The following is a 16623-nucleotide window of genomic DNA, read 5'->3' as shown; positions in this document are numbered from 1 at the left end:
GCACTGATGGCATTGCATGCATTTTTAACACACAGCAGTCCCCCAAAGGAAGTGTTATCTAATTGGTCCTATCAAAGTCAGGCATCTCCTTGGCATCTCGAAAGAAATATATAATCCAGGGGTCTGCTTCTCTGAGTAAATTTCCTTCCTGACCTCCCAACTAGGCTCCTGCTCAGGGCCATACACCTCCTACTGCAGAACAGCCAAGAAGGATTCCTGGTTCTTCCAAAGGCACTCACTGCCTTTGACCTGGCAGTGGAGAAGGCTGAAAAATACCAACTGTGCAGATCCATATAATTTTCAATAGCAACAAATGGCCCTACAACAACTTCTGCAGGATATCACCAAACAGAAGAAGAAAACATCTACAGGGCAACTGCAATACAGAAATGGTGTTGCAACAAGGAAACACGTGATGAGAAGTTGTGAGGAATTGTCACTAAATTATTAAAATATAGGAATAAGCAAATCACACTTTATTGACAGGTCACTGTTCAATTAACCTTTACAAATAGCTGCAATTAATAGATTTGTTTTGTTTATATAAATGTTGACATGAGACAGATTAACACATTGGCTGAATTAGAGGGCTGAACTGCTCCAATTTAATGCAAGTATTTGGTAAATCACTGGTGCTGTAACACATGCAGTTATTAAATGCCCTGAAGTCAGACCAAAAGCCAGATAAAAAATTTACTGACAGATTGCCTGTGAATTTCAAATTACCTTAGTTAATATTAATGATTTCAATTACTAAAACAAAGAAATTACCCAAAAAGTTTTCTGCCATTTTAATCTACTCGTCTCTACCTCAGATAGCATTTACATTTATATCTAACTTCATTTTAATGCTGAACCATCTAAGTAATCATTTTAGCAGCAGGTAAATGACTAAAAATGCAGCAGTGACTTCTAGTGGGGGTATTAAATCCTTCTCAAAATATCTCATATATACCATAATTTCCACTGTGCAATAAGGCAACAGGACTTGCGTCCACAGTAAAACTGTGAGAATATAAGTGAGAATATAATATTACTGTGAGTAAAACAAGAGAATATAAACTGATCTAAATCTCCTGTGTGTTCACAATCAACAAAACCTCATTTGGAAGCTAGGAAAAAAAATGATGCTTATGTCCCCCTTTCTCTATTACTTCTCACTAACATTTCAATTTGCAGTTGAATCCTGGAGTTTGAGGTGTAAAAGCACCATATTAATGACAAAACAGGGGCAGACAGTGCTGAAAACTTCCTACCTGTAGCATTAGCAGCACAGCCAACTCAAACTTACACATGCAGGAGTATTTGTGGTCTAAACGTGAATAGAATACTTCAAGGGGCTTTTAGGGAAAGCAGCCCACTCTGTGTAACCACACACCAGATTAACTCTGGGTAAAGACACAGACTTGAGCATTTTAGAGGAAGACAAAGTGCTCCAGTATAACCTTAATAAAGGTAGGAATAAACTAGCCAAGAGTGCTCCTCGAAGTACATTTTCCTGGTACGGAAAAAACAGGCTTTGAACATGAATTCACTTCTCATAACTCACTCATCAGTGGTAGCTCCTCCATCACAACGATTTTAGCTGGATTTAGGCAACCTTGAGCGGAGGCTTCCAATTCTCCTATCATTCTGTCAAGGCAATCTCTTTCCTTGTGCACAATTCCTGGAAACAGTTCTGTCAGGAGTGTATCTATACTTAAGAATAGTGAAAACTATGTGCTGGGCCACATAAATAAATGACACATTACTTTCACAGGTGCTGGTCTTTGATTACTCGTCAAAAAGAACAAAAAACATTTGGTTATCAAGACATGGAATAGTTTTTAAATGCCAAATGATTTGTTTGGTTGATTCATTGTTGGCTACAGGCAGCAACAGCCAGGTCCTCTCCAACAGGTAGGCAAGAGATGCGATGCAAGTTTTGCAGGAAGCACGGCGTGTTGCTCAGAGAGTAATTTCACTCAAAGCCCAAAATCTGCCTCCTCCCTTCACACCTACAAACACCAGAACTCTCCATGCTTTATGGCCAAAAGCAGCTTGCAGTAAGCATCTAACCCCATTCAGGTAGAGCTATATACTTTTACTGAATGATCACCGCTGTCTAAAACAACAAGGGAATCATTTGCCATGTAAGTCAGTCCGACAGGATAAGAAAGTCCATGGCTAATTAGAGGATTAAAGATGGGAAATTCCTCAGGTTTCCCTAAGCATATGACAGCCAGGCTACAGACATCCGTTACTAGAACACGACCTTCTTTGTCAAAGGCCACAGCAGTAGCATATATTCTGGAGGAGAAAACGAGGTTCAGACCGAAGCTGTCCATCTGGCCGATGAGATCCATCTCGGCACTGAATATCTTCACGCGGGTGCTGTCCTTGCTCGGCCCTCGAGCTTTTAGGTGCTCTATTACCACGACAGCACCCGAGGTCTGGCAGACTGCAACCGCTCTGGGGCTGACAAGCCGGGACCGGATCATCTGACACTTCTTTAATTCCCCCCTTTGGAAGTCGGCCGTCAAGCGGTAGAGCGCGCCTGCCTCCGAGTCGGTCAGGATTACTTCGCTCTTGGGGGTGGCATCTAAGCCCCAGGGCAAAGAGAAGCCTTCCCGGACAGCCAGGACTCCCCTTCCCTCAAAATCGAAGGCCTTCACGGAGCAGTCCCCGCCGTCGGTGACCACCACGTGTCCGTCCGACGTGACCGTCACATCGAGGGGATACTTGATGTCGTTGCCCGCGTCCCCCCGCTCCCCGAAACGCCGCAGGCAGAACCCGCTCGGCCCGAAGACGTGGATCCTTTTCTTGCCGTCGTGTGCCACTGCCAGGCGGCCCGACCCGGGGCAGGCCGCCACCCCAGTGGGGTTCACCAGCGACCCCCAGCCCCCCAGGCACAGCCGCAGACCGAGCCCCGCGGGAGCCGGCGCCGCCGCCCCTCCGCCGCTCCTGCTCAGGGCCGAGGCGAGGCCGCCGCCGCCGGGGCCCAGAAGCTCCAGCAGCTGCAGCAGAGGCCGGCAGTCGCTGGTCTCGGCGGGGCCGCAGAGCCGCCGGCAGAAGGGACACTCCAGCCTCCGGCGCTCGGCGCCGGCCAGGGCCCCCACGCAGCCCCGGCAGAGGACGTGCCCGCAGGGCAGGTTGAGCGGCCGCCGCTGCCCGTCGGGGCCGTACGGCTCGAAGCACACCCGGCACTCCAGCAGGCTCAGCTCCGCCTCGTCCTCCGCCGCCATGCCCGCCTGAGGAGAGCGAACGGAGCCCCCGCGCCGGCCCCGATCCCCCGGGCCCAGCGGGGCGGGCGCTGAGCGCGGCTGAGGCGGCCGCGCGCCCCCTGCGGGCCAGCGGGGGCGGAGCAGCGCTGCCGCCGGGACGGCGCTGGGGCCCTGCGGCCCGGGCCGCCCTTCCCGCTGGGACCGCGGAGCGTCCCTGTAACCCGCCACAGCACTCGCAGATCCACCAGTGTTCATATCGCCACCAGAACACTCAAATAACCACCGCAGTGTTCAAATATCCACAAGGACGTTCAAATACCCGCCGGAATATTAATATATCCGCCAGATTCTTACAGACATCCCGTTACCAAATTACCATACCACTACTAGCTGTATTTATGCCCCTACCAGAGTAAGGAATTAAGCCACAGTTTCACAGAATCGTGGGACCGCTGGATGGTTTCGGTTGGAAGGGACCTTGAAGGTTATGTAGTTCCAATCCCCCTCCCATGGGTAGGGATGATCAGGATAGACCAGGTTGCTCAAAGCCCCATCCAACCTGGCCTTGAACACTTCCAGGGACAGGGCATCCACAGCTACTCTGGGCAACCTGTTCTACTCTCATCACCCTTGCACCAAGGAATTTCTTCTTAATATATCACCTAAACCTACCCTCTGCCAGTTTTCACTTTGTCCTGCCACTACATGCCCTTGTAAAAAGTCTCTCAGTTCTCCTGCAGGCCCTTCAGGTACTGAAGGCTGGTCTAAGGTCTCCCCAGAGCCTTCTCCAGGCTGAACTATCCCAACTCTCAGCCTGTCTTCATAGGGGATGCACTCCATCCCGCTGAGCATCTTTATTTCTTTGGATTTTCCCTGCCATTCTGGCAAACTTTAGAAAATATTTACATTCATCTCTAGTAGACACATTTCTCAGACAGGTAAGTACACATATCTTGTAAGGTGCATAAACAGCATGTGCTCATTCTGCTAGGTGTATTTACAGGGCATTCTCAGAGTAATTGCAGGGTACACACAAAGAGCCATCTTACACATCCTAAAATGGCTGGTTTGGTATGTGGCATTGCTCTTGCCAGGCTGTCGCATGCCTGGGAGTCCTGTGCAGGACACCACAGAGCACGCGGCAGCTTCGTGCCAAGCGCCTGGCCTTTTGCAGCTATCACGTATCTGGAAGTCTGAGATAAACTTCAGCAGCTCTCATGTTGCATCCAGACAAAACTTTCTGTATTGAAAGGAAGGAGATGCTTTAACCTGGTAGCTGCAGTACTGGCCAGGGGTGAAAACAAACAAAAACAGCAGCTCCCAGCTTGCACTGGCCCACTGGCTACATCCCTTCTTCTCTCTGTCAACCCAACCTTGAAACACGAGTATCTACAGGCAATACTGAGTGTTCCAATGGGTTGTGGGCGTGGGGACTGCTGTGCTAAAACCAGGAGACCCATTTGCAGCTCTAGGACGATGGCACTCTAAAAAGCCCTATGACTTTTACTCGCCTTCTATTCTCAACAAATTATGATACACTACATTTCAATCATATCTTTCCTTTCAAAATAAGCTGCAAAGGGGAGAAATTCCCGTCCTCTGTCACTCTTAAAGTAGAGGAGTTTTTCCTCCTATTCAGACAGAACGTTCTGTGTTTCAGTTCGTGCCTGTGGCCCCTTGTCCTGCCCCTGGGCAACACTGAAAATATGGTCCCATCCTCTTGTCCACTCCCCTAAAAGATATTTGTAAGCATTGATGAGTCCCTGCTCAGTTGCCTCCCCTCCAGGATAAACAATCCTAGCTCTCTCAGCCTTTCCTCATAAGCAAGATGCTCCAGTCCCCCAGCCATCTTTATAGTCCTCTGCTGGACCTACTCCATGTTGAGGTCTCTCTTGTACTGACGAGTCCAGAACTGGACACAGCACTCCAGAGGTGGCCTCACCAGGGCTGCGTAGAGGAGCACGATCACCTCCCTCGATCTGCTGACCACACTCTTCCTAATGCACCCAAGGATACCACTGACCTTTTTGGCCAGAAGGGCACACTGCTGGCTAACTTGTTGACCACCAGGACTCCCAGGTCCTTCTCTGCAGAGCTGCCTTCCAGCAGGTCAGCCCCCAGCCTGTGCTGGTGCCCTGGGTTTTTCTTCCCCAGGTTCAGGACCCTGCACTTGCCTTCATTGAACTTCACTAGGTTCCTCTCTGCCTGGCTCCTGTGCCTGTCCAGGTCTTGCAGCATGGCAGCACAGCACTTTGGTGTGTCACTCCCCCTAGTTTTGTATCATCAGCAAATTTACTGCAGGTACACGCTGTCCCTTCATTCAGATCACTGATTAATAAGGTGAACAAGACTGGACCCAGTACTGACCCCTGGGAACACTGCTTGCTACAGCCTCCAACTAGACTGATCACAACGCTGAGCTCTGCCCCTCAGCCAGTTCTCAATCTACCTCGCTGCCCACTAACCCAGCCCATTTCCCTTAGTGAATCCATGTTGGCTACTTCTGATAACCTTCTTTTCCTCCACTTGCTTAGAGATGACATCCAGGAGGGGTTGTTCCAAGGATAAAGGTGATGTTGACTGGTCTATAGTTTCCTAGGTCCTCCTTCTTGCACTTTTTTGAAGACTGGAGTGACATTGGTTTTCCTCCAGTCCTCAGGCACCCGTCCCATACTCCATGGCCTTTCAGAGATGATGGAGAATGGCTTAGCAATAACATCTGCAGCTCTCTCAGCACTCTTTGAACTCTCTTACCCAAAGTAAGGCACTGTTGGTTCACCTGACAATAGCTGCACTCTCAGATGAGGGAGCAGCACACTTGTGAACAACTGCCAGGACGTTTTCTACCCATACTCTCCCCTTTACTGTCATCCAGTCTACTTCCCTCCAGCCTTTCTTGCTGGATGGTAATTTCCTCTTGGCAGCTGCTGCCTTGCCTTGCCCACTCACTGCCAGCTCTTCACTTGACATGTATTCACAGGGACAAGAGAGAACCAACTTGCAGCAGCTTCCCACCTCTCTCTGCCCAGCCTGGTGCAAGGCCAGTGCCCCAGAAAACAGTGTCTGAACTGCAGCTGACACGCTCCCATGGCTGCTAGCTGACGAGGCCAACCTGCAGAGTGCCAGGCAGACAGCATTGATCAGCAATGGCTGAAAAGGTACAAGAACATTTCTTTCTCACAGCTCTCATGATTTGAATTGACATGGATGAATAAGGTATACCTTAGTAATGGTTGTTTGTTCACGGAGTTTAAGAAAAGCTGTTCACATCTCAAGGCAGTAAAGGCAGCTGTGTAGGAGAGCTGACTTTGTAAGCAAAATGGACAAAAAGCCTGCTTCAAGAAGGCCCATTTTAAAATGTGAGACGTCAGTAAAAGCAAGATGGGAGGCAAGTTATTTTAATTCATTTTAATCAAGCTACAAACTTGAGTTTATATAGCACCTCCAGAAAATAATCTAGTCCCCATTGCCTGTGTCTCTCTGAGAAATCATCGACTTTTTCAAGACACTTAATCTCACAGCAGTTGCCTGAAAAGGAGGTAAGAATAACAAATTAGTGAATGATTAGTCAAAGAAAAATGCAAAGTGTCCAGAAAAAAAAAAAATCTTATCCACAGATTTCCTCATAGTCCCTAACACAGTGATATAAATGCACTGGGGGAAACCTAATCTCTCTCTTTTGCACTGGGATGCAACAGTCTATGCAAATGACTCACTGCACAGAAACACTGCTGGAGTCTCAGAAAGTTGTAAATTTACAAGTAAGATATTACAGCACATCATGAGGAACGCCTAAAATTAAATTCCTGACACAGCTCCAAATTTCATTACTTTGATAGATATGAGTTGTACATTTTTAGCATTTTCTTTGAGTGCCATGTTACTTTCCTTCTTTGTCACAAAAGTACAGCAGAAACGGTAGCACTGGTAGGACTTGTATTAAAGCCAGGGCAACTGGTTGAGGTGCAGGCGAAGGCAAAATGGTCAAACAGGACTCTGAGACTGCAGCTACAGGATTATTGAGTGCAGTATGAATCCTGGGAGAATAAAAAGGTACCAAAGGGAGACAAGAAACTTTGTCTCTTGGGTTTTCTTCATATCTTTTGAAGAACTGAGAACTTTCCTTGACAGCAAAATCCCTGTGGCTAAATGGTAATAATTTTTCCCAGCATTTTCCCATGACTCTAGCCTTTAGATAAGAAGCAAATGACTGTATCACTCGTCACAGGGCAAGATAGAGGCATCTAAACATCTTTATGTGCTTTGGAAAAAATTCCTAAGGGTTAGCTGAAATTTTACTCACCAAACAAACTTTGAATTTCAGATTCAGGAACATAAAATGGTGGGCCTGAAAGAAAAGGGATTAAATTAATCAGAGATGAGACATGGGAAGAAGACAAAATTTACATTGCAGTAGGAGAGCCAACCCCTTCACTCACAGCACCTGGCCTGTAATTGGGCCCCAGGGTGTAGCACCACCAGCAGGAACCATAAAACACGTCCAGGAACTCGTGGCACCTTGGTGGGCCAGACAGCTTTAGGTGTTGCTGCTGCTTCATCTCCAGCTGCAGCAGGGAATCATGAATGTGACGTGGCTATGACCACTCTCAGTGTGCTGTGTGAATCCAGTCCACAATCTCTTTATACTACAATGGCATGATTAAGGCTAAAAGCTGAACAATGTCAGAGGGAAAGCAATGAATTAAACTTGTTGCTTGTGATAGCAAGACCTATTTTTGGGGGGGTTAATTACGCTGAAGGGCCCAAAAGCAGAAAAAAAAAATCCTTCTTTTGTGAGTTAATATTAACTAAAAAAATCTCTCACTTCAGTACATAATATAAAAACTATAAAAGGAAAAAATACCTTACGACTTTACAGAATTTCATGTCTTCTAAGTAGATTCAGAGTGTGGTAGTGGCTGAGAGAGAGGCACAAGATTGGCAACACATTGGGTTGCAAATACTGGATAAACAGCATGAAGCTGATGTTCTTGGGAGTGTTACAAGCTCCCGAGGCCAGACAGGATGTTACTAAGTGCTCTGACTTCCAGCTTCATTGTAACAGCCACACTTAGAGTTTTCTTTCATTGTTAATATACCATGACTGTCCTCAACTCACCCTTAGCATTTCTGAATGCTAGAGAAAACCCAAATATAGTCTCAAGCTTGGTCAATATCTAAACATTTTAACACACAGTTATACTGGTGCCACCAGCTAACAAAGCTATGCAGATAAGAATCTTGGGGAAGATACTAATACATCTACTATATCTTTATACAATTTGTATTAAAGCAAAATCACAACATGAACAGTACAAAGTTCTCACCTTTATGTTTGTTTGGATCATATGAAACCGTAACAAGGAGATAAGAAGAATTTTTCTCCACTAGGTTGATCATCAAACTGGCATAGCTAAAAGGAAAAAATTATGCTGTATTATTTTTGTAAAGCATTTAAGCATATCATTCAAATATTCAACAAAATGCATTTCTATGCAGACAGAATTTGAACTGAACTGCACAGAGACTAAGCAAAACAGTTTAAATTTCAGGAGCACAAAATTCATGCTACACATGAAAAACATCAAATAAAGGTTATATTTATTCCTCATAAACAAGCATTTATCCTTTTTTTGCACATTCAGATCAAGATTAATAGATAAACCAAGTATTCACCTGCCACAGTCTAGAATACAGTACACATTATATTACTGATCTTTTAAAATTATTGTGAATTGAAGACTATGTATCTAATCAAACAATCCTGGGAGCAGGTTCAAACTAAATTTGGGCTGGCTATAGGAAAGAACAAAAATTTGGAATGAAGAGGAGTGAGGGGAAAAAGAACAAAGAGAGAAGAAGTAGATGGGATGAAAAGGAAATAATAGAATTCAGATGAGACTTGAAGCTCTGCTTCTTCTGGGTTGGAACAAACCACATATTTTCCCACTGAGAGGCAGGGCGGCTTCCTGAAGGAAGAGTACAGCACTGTGAGACTGCAGCAGATGCTTGTGGTAGAGAAGAACTTGGGTAGGCTGGTTCTTTAAATAAAAAAGGACTCATCAACAAGTCACAGGATCAAAAACCTGTCACTGATACATCAGAGAAAAGATAGTAACAATGCAATTTACTAACCGTTGTCTGTCACATGGATTCACAGCTACAAGAGCTCCTCTGTCCCAAACCCCATCAAACTTGCCAACTATTGAGCTGTAACGAGATAAGGAAAAGGGTTAGAAATAGTAAAAAGGCACCTTCATCTTTATTCAGATACTTTTGTAAAGTCACAAGGATTCTGCAGCTAGTGGTGCAGATCCCCCACCACCTTTTTTATGGTGCAGCACTTTCATAATCCAAACCAATGGGATCTGGAATTTAAGAAGCCCTCCTGGTTCTCAGTCCTGCTGCAATAACAAAGAGGTGCAGGAATTGGTCAGTGCTTCCCCATCAGGGGGTGCTGAGACACGGCAGGGAGGAAGAAATGTAGTTTTAACATATTCAGCTACAAGTCTGGGTGTTCAGTAACCACATCCTGCTGTCTAACATGCACTCAGCACATCAACAGTTCTTGACCACCGTCTAAAACCCATGCATTATTTCAGATGCAGGCTAAAGAAGGTGCCTTGTTGCTTACTATCATTGAGCTCAGCACATTCAGTAACTTTAGACACCTGAATTCCCAGCTACATGCCCAGGACGGTTAGCTTCAGCTTGCCATTTGTTTAATGCTAGAAAAGCTAAGTTACTGCTGCTTGCCTCAGTGTAATTGTGCTGCAGACACTAGTTTTGCTTCTGGATATGCTGGCAGATGGCTTCAATGACCACCCAAAGCCTGCAAGTGGGCAAGACTATCAAGAAATGCCTTTATTAATGGATGGTAAGAGCAGCCAGAGTGACACAAAAGACAAGAATATTCAGGGGATAAGAAAGAGCCTTGTTTTTGGTAATTATTAAAAGAGGAGGTTAGACAGTGAGGTAGTAATGAAGTAAATTGCGTAATTTTAAAGAAAGTTTGAATACGTTTACTTAGAAAAATGTGGCATGAATGGTGCAATAACCTTCTGCCTACTGGGCAGATGTCAGAGTCCAATTGCATCACCTCTGTCTTCATTTCTGTACAGGTTTTGGCTAGGGTAGGGCTACCTTTCTTCATAATAGCTTGCATAGGGCTGTGTTGGATTTGGGCTTGAAATCATGTTGATAACACGCTGATGACTGAGCTATTGCGGAGCAGCACTTACACAGCACCAACACCTTTTCTGCTCCTCACACCGTGACACCAGTGAGTAGGCTGGAGAGTACAAGAATGAACAAGAAGTTGGGCGGGGACACAGCAGGCACAGCTGACCCCAGCTGAGCAAAGGAATATTCCAGACCATCTGGCTCCATTCTCAGCAATAAAACTGGGTGGGAGGTTGGTGGATGGGGGCACTGCTTGGGGACTGGCTAGGTGTCAGTTGCTTGGTGGGCAACTGCATTCATTTGCACCACTTGTCTTTCTTGGGTTTTATTTTCCTCTCTCTTTGGTTGTTCTTTTTTGTGTGGTTTTTTTTCCTTGCAATTTTTTGAAATTTCTTTTTAATTATCAAACTGTTTTCATCTCCACGCACATGTTTCTTTCTCACTTTTACCCTTTTGATTGTCCCCCATCATCTCATGATGGGGGGAATAGGCAAGCAGCTGTGTGGTGCTTAGTTCTATCACCTTAGCCAGAGTTAAACCATGAGAACTTCTCTCTGCCCACTGCTATTTTCATTGCAATGGCATTGCTAAATCTCTGGCATCTAACCTACAAGCTGATCTTGTATTTCCCACTCTACTGCGATGAGACATGATAACACTTTCAAGTGCTGACTTCTTTTAAAGTTTGCCAAGTCTAAGCATCTAATTTAAATAACCAGCCTTCTAACTGAAAGGAGATTTTAGAAGAGACAGTTAAACAAGCCATGGACATGCAGGGCACAGAGGAAAGTTTAGTGGGGCAGGTGACAAACTTGATCTTCTGAGGCTTGGAGGCAGTTCTCTCTGCATAGCTGAGTCTGCTGAAACCTTAGGCAAGCCACTGAGGTTTTCTGCACTTGGTTTTTCTTTCCAGCTTTAATCTGGTCTAACTGGAATGGTGGCAGTGGCTCCATACAGGCATTTAATGTACTTTACTCCCCAGTGATTTCATCAGGGCCTACAGACATCCCAGGCTGCAGGCAAGCTGATGCTGTGGCCTTGTCCCAGTCCTGGTCTCCTGGCTGCCCAGATCTCAGGACCTGCTGAGTGTCTGGGTGCTCTTTTCCCCTTTGCACATCCAATTTCCTTCACAACACAATGAAGCCATGAGGAAAAGGTCAAAAAAGGCACACAGCTGTCTTTCATCCTGATGTAGAATCAGGATGAAGCTAAGGTATTAGGAAACGCTTCCCTTGGGTGTACCTTTCGTTGTATCACACTGCTGTGCATTTATACGGCATTCAGCATGGGTTAGGTACTACCACAACTAACAAAATTTAACGTGTAAATCAGAAATTCACGTATCTGCAGAAAACCCACTGGATTTATGAATAAACTTGTGAATTTCTATCTCTGCATATGTTTAATAGTTTCGGTTAAAGCAATTTTTTATTTTTTTGAAGTCTTGCAGCCATAATTAGGAGGTACAATGATTGTGTAATACAACTGTTTTACATATGTCCCAGAATTCCCAGAAAGAGCAGTAATTCCTGTTACTCTTTAACTAGCAAGAGTCTTTGAAATGTCCCATTCTGACAAAGGTCAGGAGCACACCTGAGTTTTCTTCTAATGAATGCTAGGCTAATGGAGATCAAAGGGACCTGTTAGTAGGCCAGGCTCAGCAAGAGAGAAATAAGTTTAATTTCCATAATTACTGGGTAATTAATCAAATTGTCTGTACACAGAAACTAGAAGTGTATGTGCATTTCTAGTCACAGGTATCTGCTGACTGCTGTTGGAAATACAGTTCATTCTGCATCCAGAATGTCTGTCTACCAATTTATTTTGTGGATGGAAAACTATGTACTAGATCCAGTGATATGCACTGAAATTGTCACCAATTATCTAATTTTGTTTATTTCAAAGTATTATTCCACCATGTTGTGATGGAAGTTACAGGTTTCACCACGTGACTTGCTACAAAACTTATGACTGAATTTTTTTAAAATTTCTGAGAAGCTTAAGCAATCCCTGGGCAACTTGTCAACTCCCAGCAAGAAGGATTTACAGAGATCTACAGTGTAGCAAGCAGCTACACTGGAGGGGCAAGGAGGGGAAGAAACCAGGCAGTATCTACAAAGTCACATTCATACACAGCCCATCTTTTCAACACTTTGCAAGACCAGTTACATATATACACTATTCAAACCAACTGGAGTCAGCTGCAGCAGCAGAAGTCTTAGTCATGGTCTATTGTCTGAAAGACTTTGGACTCTAGTAATGAGTAGTCTTTTTTCCAGTGTTTTGGCAGATTGAAAAAAAAAGATCATATACTAAACACCACGTTCTGGTGTCCTGAACTACCTATTGCACCTGTATACATACTAGTTCTGGAAAGCCTATTGAAGTAAATGTTAAGACTCTAGCTCCTTTTTACTGAAGAGCCATGGAACAAATTCTTGTGCCTGACAGTTATTTGTAGGAAGAGCAAACAAACACAAAAAACCAAAACCTTGTAATCTAGAGAAAATCACATCTGAGTAAGAACTGCAAGAGGAGGGAACTATAGTGCTAAGACACCCCTGGATATATTCTCTTTACTTTTACTAAGCTACTCTGAGTAAGGGATTGTACTAGAGTTTTGCTTCGTAGAATTCATCAGTAATGTTCAAGGTAATTTGGTTTTACTGTAAAAGCAAAAATGTTTTTTGATAACTTTCACAGAATGGCTTGGAATAAGAAGCCCATTTAAAGATAATTAGTTGTCATCCTTAATGATCAGCAATGGAATTAAGCTTTTGTTGGAGATTGGCTATTCATATTTCTCATACAAATTAATACAAGTTTTCTTGAGAGTAACTGACAAATCTTTGTCTGATTCAAAGAAAATAATAGTATTGGACAGTATTAATACACGTTCAATTATAGAGAATTGTAAAACATGATGAGTATTCCTACCTGGACAAATCATAAATACTGCAGCAGTAGAGGGAAATGTTGCCAGAGGTACTCTACAATAAAAAGCAAGGGAAACAATCCATCAGCTAACTATCTTTAAATACACACTCATAAGTATATAAGTATGTATCTTAAAATATACCCATATACTATTAAAAATGCAATTTTAAAAATACATTTACATGTAACGGGGAAAAACAGTGAGAAACATTTTTAGTTTTAGTTTACTGAGGTAACTCTTCTGGTCCCCTCCAGAGAGGTTCTAAACTACCAAGGCATGCAACTGCCCAGTTTTAAAACACATTCCTTCTACATTCAGGTGCTTCACTGTCATAAGGTCAAAGCAGTAAGTTTAGAAGAATAACTTCTCAGCCCAAATATACAACTCAGAGCTTCCTTTTAGACCTCCTCGGAAGAGGTGAATGATTACCAGTAAAACAGAGGCGTAAAAGCAGAATGACTTGTTTGCTCGGTTATGCCTGCATTGCATGATTAACCACACCACATCATTTGACAACACATGAGACATACCTGGAACATTTTTGCTCCTGAAATCTCAGGGACTGGCTCCTCACAGTAAGGCAGACTGTGTTCTGAAAAAAATTCCTTCACCGCTTGCTCGCTGACTTCCACACCAACAACACTGTGTCCCATGTCTGCCAGCCTGCACACAAGAGAGGGCCCAAGTTTACATGAGGCCCACAGGTTGGGCAAAATGTGTATCTCCCATGTATCATTTATTCATTAGGGAAATCCTAGTTTTAGGATGCCCTGATATGTCTAATCCTGACTTTCTGAAGCATTCAGATTATATTGAACACCTCCCTTCCATAATCTGATCTTAAATTAGCACCACTCAGCATGCAGTTGACAAGGACTTACATGCTTTATTTAGATTCAATAAATTATGCATTTATTCCTACGAACTCGATGAAAACAGGTGATCGCACTGAGAAACTGTCCATTTCTGAAAGGTGCTGTGCTCTGAACTGAGCTGACTGAGGCACACTGTCCACCCAGCTGTCTCTGTGGCTTGGCAGGAACAGGCAACGAAGGAGGTGTGGTAACCTCCGCGCTGCTGCAGCTCAGCAAAACACCAGTGTGTGTCAAAGCCCACAGTCAGCCTAGAAAGTAGTTACTGTGATAAAACCTGATAGCTGGATTACTTGAGGATGCAGTTCAGTTTTTGGTTTGTGCTCCCTCCCTCCAAGAAAGAACACTGGCTTATATAGGCCCTGATTATAAATACAACACTACCACCACCGGCCCCCCACTCCCCCCAAAAAAGGGTAAAAGTAAAATAAGAAGTATAAAAAAAGAGGAAGTTAAATTTAGTCCAAATCATTTAAATTTCCAGATTGGCATGCCATATGGTCTCTTGAAAATGTTATGTGGCACAACCGACCTCACTGTGGACAATTTAAGCTGGCATTGCTACCAAAAGCAGCAGTGGTAAGGGCATAGCTTCAGTCACTCTATCCATCTAAATTCAGCATTCCCCAAGCTGAACTTGGGACAATCAAGAGGACTTTCAGGTCAGACCTTATCCATTCAATTCATGCTACTATACAAAACACCAGCTTCCGCCTCCCTTCAGCTTCCAGTGACGCTGCTTTCCTACCAGTGGAGATGCAGCACATTTCCACTGGCCAATATAAACTTGGGAATTTCCCCTCTCCCTTCCTCCCTCCCCACATCAAATAAGGTTTTTGCTCTTATTATCTGTGTTTTACCATTTCATCTCTACTGCTTTACCACAAAGTGGGAAAAATATCCTCAGTCCACTCCTGCCATTTAAAAGAACATCCAGATACTTCTGGAGGAGCCTGCAGAAAAACAAGACATGTCTTACTTTGCAAGTATTTGTGCTGGCTCATGAAAAGCCAAGTGCTACACACTATGCCAGGTAGCATGAAAACTCCATAATGGCACATATATTATTAGCTCAACCTGCTTCATGCCATTAGAAATAAACACATAAAATAAAAACATTCACCTTCTGTTTGCACAGCAAGAAAGTCAATTTCATGACATTCAGAAATTAACACATTTCTGTTTGTTCTGTTTTCTGTTTATCTTTGCAAGTAAACAACCCAACCAACCCACCACTAACAGGGCCATAACAGAGATTTTAAACAGAACTATTATTAACCTTCTGTATCAATCAAATCACTTCTACAAGTCTTGAAAGACTATATAATCAGGTTTGCTCTCTTAGGTCCTTGTCTTTTAGCGCATGATAGTTGCTCTGATGCCCTCTGCACACTGTTTCAAGCCCCAGTTTCATAACATGAACAACAGTGCAAAGCTTCTCCATCAGAAAATTTAAGATTTTCTAGTCAAACTACCCAAGATTTAAAACTTCATTCAAGAGTAAAAGCTCTATATTAATTTCAATACTTTCTTTTCTCTGTCCTTTGACAAATGTAGGTCACAAAAATATCTATATTTATTTTTGTTTCAAGCTGTGCCCATGTAAGATAATTTCCCTTTGGCAAATGTTCCATTTTCAATTAAGAGTTTCTCGAATGAGCCAAGTAACTCATCTAATGGCATTTCTTAAAACAGCTTAGGCAGAAGACTGAAGTCACGTACGGATGCCCTTGTTCCTTGTGAAACCCGATGTTACCCATTTCCCATTTTTGTAGCCATTCCTCCTCTGTCACCACTCTCTCTTTCTGTGACCCAATATCAGAGCCTTCCAGGAGCCCGGATGCATCCGCTGAATGGTCCATGTCTCCAGGGAGTGCTTGCTGCTGTGAAAAAAAGAGAGAAAAATTACCACCACCCAATGCATAGTTTGGAACTGGCTCTTACTTCCTCGAGTCGGACAAAAATTTAGTAGATCTCAGGAGATCACAATCTGGTGACAGTTGCAATGCAGCTGTACCGAACGCGACGGAGCACTCGGCACACTCTTGCTACCGATAGCTTCGGCCAGAGCCCCTTTCCCGGGACGAAGGCGGCGGAACGCGCCCTGTCCAGCACTACGGGACCGCCGGTGGCCTCCCTGTTCGCACCCATCGGGAAGCCCCCCTACCCAGGTAATGAAGGGGGGAGATGCCGACACGTCTCTCACGTGAAACCCGCGGGCAGAAGGCGGGGGCAAGCGGCTGCTCGGGGCCGGGGGACCCGCGAGGTGACCCGTGGCGCCTCAGCACCGCCCCCCTTGCCGCCCCCCTCGGCACCCCCGCCCGGACAGCGGCAGCGGCGGTACCTGCGCGGCCGCGGGTCCCGCGAGGGCGGCGGGGCCTGGGCGGTGCCTCCCCGCCCTCCCCCTCGCTACGCACCGCGGAGAGCG

The 16623-nt window shown here is 44.6% G+C and overlaps 2 protein-coding genes across 8 annotated transcripts; both read right to left on the bottom strand.

Annotated features, from left to right (window-relative positions):
- Positions 1-447: 447 nt before the first annotated feature.
- Positions 448-3458, bottom strand: NHLRC1 (NHL repeat containing E3 ubiquitin protein ligase 1). Its single transcript, XM_048321380.1, has one exon. It carries the CDS (start codon positions 3456-3458, stop codon positions 2064-2066), a length of 1395 nt encoding a protein of 464 aa, XP_048177337.1. The 3' UTR covers positions 448-2063.
- Positions 3459-6596: 3138 nt separating this feature from the next.
- Positions 6597-16622, bottom strand: TPMT (thiopurine S-methyltransferase). 7 transcript variants are annotated; one of them, XM_048308226.1, is made up of 9 exons: positions 16540-16622; positions 15918-16078; positions 15056-15148; positions 13854-13986; positions 13323-13375; positions 9339-9413; positions 8531-8616; positions 7507-7551; positions 6597-6731 (listed from the first exon to the last, which is right to left on the bottom strand). In XM_048308226.1, the coding sequence occupies exons 2-9, from the start codon at positions 16055-16057 to the stop codon at positions 6616-6618; spliced, it is 741 nt and encodes a 246-aa protein (XP_048164183.1). In that variant the 5' UTR covers positions 16058-16078; positions 16540-16622; the 3' UTR covers positions 6597-6615. The 7 variants fall into 7 exon arrangements, with proteins under 7 accessions (XP_048164183.1, XP_048164172.1, XP_048164142.1 ...); XM_048308215.1 differs by having other exon boundaries at positions 15918-16075; positions 16540-16620; XM_048308185.1 differs by lacking the exon at positions 16540-16622 and adding an exon at positions 16363-16516.
- Position 16623: the final 1 nt, after the last annotated feature.

This window comes from Corvus hawaiiensis, chromosome 1 (assembly GCF_020740725.1).
Source record: "Corvus hawaiiensis isolate bCorHaw1 chromosome 1, bCorHaw1.pri.cur, whole genome shotgun sequence".
Taxonomy (NCBI): Eukaryota; Metazoa; Chordata; class Aves; order Passeriformes; family Corvidae; genus Corvus; species Corvus hawaiiensis.
Note: the sequence above shows the minus strand (reverse complement) of the source record. Positions and strands in the feature narration are given on the sequence as shown.

Excerpts from the sequence above, each read along its gene's own strand:
- NHLRC1 (XM_048321380.1), bottom strand. The coding sequence starts at position 3,458 with ATGAACACTGGTGGATCTGCGAGTGCTGTGGCGGGTTACAGGGACGCT.
- TPMT (XM_048308226.1), bottom strand. The coding sequence starts at position 16,057 with ATGGACCATTCAGCGGATGCATCCGGGCTCCTGGAAGGCTCTGATATT. Across the intron at positions 9,414-13,322 it reads AGTATTTATGATTTGTCCAG|CTCAATAGTTGGCAAGTTTG; the intron begins GTAGGAATACTC and ends ATCTCGTTACAG. Across the intron at positions 7,552-8,530 it reads TGATCCAAACAAACATAAAG|GCCCACCATTTTATGTTCCT; the intron begins GTGAGAACTTTG and ends CTTTTCTTTCAG.